The 5,621-nt window shown below is 40.7% G+C and overlaps 2 protein-coding genes across 4 annotated transcripts; one reads left to right on the top strand and one right to left on the bottom strand.

Annotated features, from left to right (window-relative positions):
* The first annotated feature begins 805 nt into the window (after positions 1 to 805).
* On the top strand, positions 806 to 4,184 carry LOC18016824 (cytochrome c-type biogenesis ccda-like chloroplastic protein). 2 transcript variants are annotated; one of them, XM_006401525.2, is made up of 12 exons: positions 806 to 957; positions 1,311 to 1,445; positions 1,887 to 1,945; positions 2,265 to 2,395; positions 2,488 to 2,573; positions 2,683 to 2,714; positions 2,936 to 3,097; positions 3,182 to 3,254; positions 3,353 to 3,453; positions 3,607 to 3,699; positions 3,783 to 3,829; positions 3,916 to 4,184. In XM_006401525.2, exons 1-12 carry the CDS (start codon positions 879 to 881, stop codon positions 3,989 to 3,991), a joined length of 1,074 nt encoding a protein of 357 aa, XP_006401588.1. In that variant the 5' UTR covers positions 806 to 878; the 3' UTR covers positions 3,992 to 4,184. The 2 variants fall into 2 exon arrangements, with proteins under 2 accessions (XP_006401588.1, XP_024011845.1); XM_024156077.1 differs by having other exon boundaries at positions 3,607 to 3,829; positions 3,916 to 4,071.
* LOC18016823 lies at positions 4,048 to 5,621 on the bottom strand. 2 transcript variants are annotated; one of them, XM_024156078.1, is made up of 2 exons: positions 4,928 to 5,621; positions 4,048 to 4,810 (listed from the first exon to the last, which is right to left on the bottom strand). In XM_024156078.1, exons 1-2 carry the CDS (start codon positions 5,523 to 5,525, stop codon positions 4,401 to 4,403), a joined length of 1,008 nt encoding a protein of 335 aa, XP_024011846.1. In that variant the 5' UTR covers positions 5,526 to 5,621; the 3' UTR covers positions 4,048 to 4,400. The 2 variants fall into 2 exon arrangements, with proteins under 2 accessions (XP_024011846.1, XP_006401587.1); XM_006401524.2 differs by having other exon boundaries at positions 4,048 to 4,807; positions 4,928 to 5,618.

Below are 5,621 nucleotides of genomic sequence, written 5' to 3'. Positions count from 1 at the left end.
CGGAAATCGGGATGATACAATTCTTCCCGACTTCCAAGGAATTCGTCTCCGAATTCTCCCTTTACCCCCACAGTGCTTGTACCAGGATCGTTCACCCTGTTACGGTGTGAGGCCACATGACGACTCCACACACGAGGTTGGGTGTCGTCTCTGATACCACTTGTGATACCCCGACCCACCCTCCCTTTCGGAACCAGGCGCAGACCGGCGATATCAATCCTAACTCCCCTCAACCGCCCCTCCCAGTGAGCCCAACGCCCTCTCTCTAGGCCCGTTGGCCCACCACTGTTCAACGGTCGGGAGTCGTTAGTCCGGAAGGCTCGTAAGACTTGTCTACTGTCCCTGCAATCACCACATGATCTTTCCCCGTGCTTTGTCATCACTCACACGGTACCGCAGAGTACTTCCCGGTAGGTCACCCATCCTGAGACTACTCCAGCATCAGCACGTTTAACTTTGGAGTTCTCTCTGCACACTTGACCGAAAAAGATAAGTGCACTTTGTTGACATAGGTAACCAAATCAATTCTTATAAGCCTTTCCGACTACCCGGAAATCGGGATGTTACACTACTGGTGTAAGTCTTGCTAATTTGTTCCCAAGCGAGCAATTCCAGTTTATATATCTTCTTATTAAACGAGCATATATAAATTGTCCTGCTAAAGTGCAATCAAGTCATTCTTGGTTTCTTCGAAATGACAACTTACGTTTATGATAATTAGTATTTTTGGGCCTAGAGCTCAAAAGGTTTAGCCCAATAAAATATTATAGTTTTGACGGAGCCCATGAAGATTAAAAATAAATAGCGAAAATAAACTAAACGAAAACGGAAAAAAAAAATATCGGAAGCGAGAGGACCGTTTATCTCTCTCGAGTGCCATGAATTTGAGTGTGAACCGATGCATCACCGGTGGCTTCGTCGGTGGATTCTCGAGCTGCAAACTTAACCATGGTGGTGGTGAGTTCTTCTTTTAGTTTTAAGAAAAACTTTGGAGAAATATTGAAAAACCGTCGAAGGTAGAGTAATCTGGATTGGATAAGGATTGTTCTTTGATTTGATCGAACATGATCCATCGTGTATAAATTAGTGTTGGAGTCTGCTTATTTTTGAATTCCGATGGTGATCAAGATATGAATTTCATCTCTCTGGCAATTTGAAAATTGGTCGCACAAGTCGTGTAATTGCTTACATACACACAGAACATGCACTGATTGAAATCGATACTATGAAATGTTGTAGAGAGAGTTTGTAACTCAAGAATTTTGGGCCATTGGGTCATATTTTAGTTTTGTGTGCTCTGTGATCTGCAGAGAAAAGGTGGGTCCGTGTTGCCAAGAATTGTGAGTTTCAGAGAGGGAAAGGCTTAGGATCTGATGCTGTTTCTTTACAGAAGAAAGAGAGGACAAGTATTAAACTTACGATGTTTAGTAGTGGTTTACTAGGAGGTAATGTTACTACTCTCTTCTTGTCCTATGGACAATTTTTTAGTGTGTAGTCTCGTAATCTTCAATCATTCTACCTGATAATATTAAGAAATCTGATCTGTTATTATCTATTTTCTTTTGATTTTTTTCACTAATGTTGGATAATGTGACCGATTGTTGTTCTGTGGCATTTAAACATTCTGTAAGTCTTGAGATGAGGTTGTAGTCAGAAAGAAGAATCCAAGTGTGTTTTAAAAATTGTAGTTTATGAGCAAGTGCTTGAAAAAAAACTAGCAAAATATGCTTCATTATGTTTTCGAACGACTGAATTTGTTTGATGTGCTGCCTTTTCTTTCTAGTTTTTTTTTTTCTTTTTATTTCTCTAATAGAAAAAAGTATTAATGATGCTGTGTCTAACTTCATCGGACCATGAAAACCTCAACTTTATTCTTGGTCTCCCAGTGGCAAACTTGGCAACTCTTAGCTCAGCAAAGGCCGCAGACTTGAAGATGATTGTCTTGGTAAGTTTTAATCATAGACTATGATCTTTTAATCTCTTCGCTGATTTCTGTTACTGTAGGCTTGTTCAGTTATGTTACACATCTTAAGCTGAATAGTTTATCGAGAATCTAAGGTAGTGTTTTTTTCCATTAGTGCAAAGCCAAAGGTAAAAAATCAGCATATGTGTATATATAGGACCTCGTTTGGGGTCTGATCTGAATATTTTTGTTTGGAACGACTTTGTTCCTATGCGTTTCTGCCTTGAGATGCCTCTGTTTTCGATCATTATCTGTTCGCTGATTGCTTGTAAAATCGGAAATTAATTTCCTCTTAAGACAGGATCAAGCCACTTCCGTCTACACCTTGGCTGAAGGAACCTTTGGAGACTCGCTTGGAAACTTCTTGTATTCAGCTAACCAACAAGCTAATGACGCTGTTCAGGATCAGCTATCAGCTCTCAGTGTAACAAGGTGTATATCTCTGGTTCTTTCTCAAATTACGCATTTCTGAGAGTTTGACCATCGAGTTTTCTGAGTCTCCTGCTAATTTATCCCTCTTGTAGTTTGGCTGTAATATTTGGGGCAGGCCTTGTGACAAGTCTTTCTCCATGTACCCTCAGTGTTCTGCCTCTGACACTTGGTTATATTGGTATGATAACTTATCTCAAGATTTTGCATTTCTCTTTAGTTATATTCAAATATTAGTTTAATTTTCTGATTTTTTCCTCACCGGTCCTTAATATGGTTGTAACATATAGGTGCATTTGGGTCCAACAAAAGCAGAGGTCAGGTTAGTGGCTCTTCAGATCAGATTTCTATAATTGCTCGTTACGAGTTAGTTGGATCATTTTCATTGTAGTAATATCAAAGCGTAAAAGAAGCTAAAGTTGAGTTCTTTTAAACAAATCAAATTTCACTTGAAGCAAGAGAAGACTCATTCCTAATCAAAATACATGATTTTTTAGTCTTATTTATAGTTCTAAGTAACATTTCAGCTCTCCATGGACTTAGGTTATTGGAGATGCAATTGCTTTCTCACTGGGATTAGCAACTACCTTAGCACTTCTTGGAATAGTAGCCTCTTTTGCTGGAAAAGCCTATGGACAAATAGGACAAGGACTACCAGTAGCTGCATCCGGTCTGGCTATTGTAATGGGTCTCAATCTGCTTGAGGTACTATTGTTACAATAGTACTTTTCCTTTAGCATCATTTAGCTTGTCTTGTCCAACACAATCTCTTTGATTCTCTACTTACAGGTAATCGAACTTCAGCTTCCATCTTTCTTCAACAACTTTGATCCTCGTGCTGCAGCAGCAAACTTCCCATCTAGTAAGACAAAAATCTTTTGTGGGATTTTTGGACCTTAAGCCATTGGACACATTTTTTTTTTCCATTTTTGACACTTTGGTAACAAAATGTTTTGTTAGGTGTACAAGCGTATTTAGCCGGTCTAACATTCGCACTTGCTGCCTCACCTTGTAGTACTCCAGTTCTAGCCACCCTTCTTGGCTACGTGGCTACTTCCAGGGTAATTCAGCTTTGTCTCCTTAAGATTGAATATGAGAGCTAGTAAAAATTTCTACTTTGTTATCAAGTTTTAGCAAAGATCTTGACATTTACACCCAAAAAAAAAAGTTTTAGCAAAGAGAATCTTAAATAATGTAATGGTTGTGTAACACAGGATCCAGTAATTGGTGGAAGCTTGCTCTTGACGTATACAACAGGTTACGTTGCTCCACTCATCCTCGCTGCTTCCTTCGCTGGAGCTTTACAGGTAAGTAACATGTGTTTTATGTGCAAGTTCTTTTGTGATGGACTAATAAGAATCTGTGGATTCATTGTCTTGAATTTCTGCAGAGCTTACTTTCGTTCAGAAAAGTCTCTGCATGGATCAACCCCATAAGGTATGTTAGAGGCAACCAAATGCTAAATGATTTCATATTTTGTTAATTTATCAAATCTCGGTTTTCATTTTGATGTTTTTGTCCAGTGGTGCTCTTCTACTGGGAGGAGGTTTGTATACATTCTTGGATAGGCTTTTTCCTGCTGCTACTATGGTCATGTAAATATTTTTACACACACTCATTTCTGTATAAATAATATTTGTTTATAGTACAATAAGTTTATTTAAAACAAAAACAAAAAATTCGATCACTATTGTGTAGCCTCTGTCTACCCTTCATTTCAAACCACAAGATTAGTGTGATTTTTGACACAAACAATCATAATCACACTTCTGAGTGGTACACATTTATCATTTCTTTTTTCTTTTGGCTTTGGACATAAGTACACCATTTTTATATTTATATTCCTACTTTGCGTTATTTCTGAAATGTGTTCCCTGGAAGGGAAATTCAACAACTTCTAAGTGGTTCTAAAAAAGAGTCAACTTTTGCGACTGTGCCGGTGCCGGTGCCGGTGCCGTCATTTTCTCGTGTTCATTGACAGCTAAAAGAGAAAAGAAAACACGAAAATTTACAAACGAGTCCCTCCATTTACCATTTCTTTATACTTAGCCAAAGATTCTAGTCTTTGCAACCTCATCTCCTCGTTGAACTTCTTGATAAACGCTTCCACACGTCGATTCAACTCCTCCTGACCCGGTGACGGCTCGCGTTTCAACCGCGTCTTCCGCAGCGTCTCCTCCTCCTCCTCCGCCTCCGCAGGGGCATTTATGTCATTTAAGTTCTCGGACTTGGTCATCTTCTTCTCCTTTGAACTCTGCACGTGCGTCCTTTCCTGCCACGTGTCGGATTTCGTCAAGTGCTTCGTTAACGGCGTCGAGCGTCCTTCCGTTATCTTCTTCCACGTCGTCTCCAGCGTGTCTTGCCTCCTCGGTGGCTTTGACACTCCCAACGCCGACTTTTTATTTCCCCCACCACCTGCTGAAATTTCGAAAAACCGTTAAATTTACTTTTTTGCCCCTCTCAGAAATTCGAATTTTCCGAGCCGAACCTTCTCCATCCAGAAATTCAAATCCAATTTGTGTGAGATTCGATTACCTTCTGGACTATTCCTAAGCGATTTTTGCTGACCGAATCTCGGCGGTTTCCTCGTATTCTTCAGAATCGAATCACTCTTCGGTTTTGGCTTCTTCGTCTCCGGCGAATTGCTGCTCGGTTTTAGCTTCTCCGTCTCCGACTCCGGCGAATCGTTGCTCGGTTTCGGCGTCTCCGTCTCTGTCTGCTGATCTTCTCCATCATCGATTATCACCTTCTCATCATCGACGACTTCTGGAAATCTCTGGCCACCTTCCGCCGTCGGAGCATCATCCTCGACAAATCCGGTATAATCAGAAGCGGCGACGTGAGGCACGTTTAAATAACCGGTGTCGATATCAGAACCATCGATACTGGAATACGATTTCTGCGTGAGCTTAGATGTAGCGACGATGGAGACGACGATACAGTTGATGACTAAGTAAAGATACGGTGGCTTGAGGAGGAAGACTGTGTTATCGTAGATGATCGGAAAGCAAGACGCCACGGAATGCGAAACGAAAGGGACTGCGAAAACAACCGCCGCCGCAACAGATAAAACGCCGGCGATGATGACGGTGGCCGTCGTTTTGGAGGAAGAGGTTGGGAGAAGAAAAGGCATGGTGATTGGTGAACTCTTTTTTGCCTCGGGAGTTTCTTTTTTAAAGTTTGTTCGGTGGTTCTTATCTACAAAAGAAGCTAATTAAGTTGTGTGTAT

The sequence above is a fragment of the Eutrema salsugineum genome, unplaced genomic scaffold (assembly GCF_000478725.1).
Source record: "Eutrema salsugineum unplaced genomic scaffold, Eutsalg1_0 scaffold_2, whole genome shotgun sequence".
Taxonomy (NCBI): domain Eukaryota; kingdom Viridiplantae; phylum Streptophyta; class Magnoliopsida; order Brassicales; family Brassicaceae; genus Eutrema; species Eutrema salsugineum.
The sequence above is the reverse complement of the archived record's forward strand: the minus strand, read 5'-3'. Positions and strand labels throughout refer to the sequence as shown.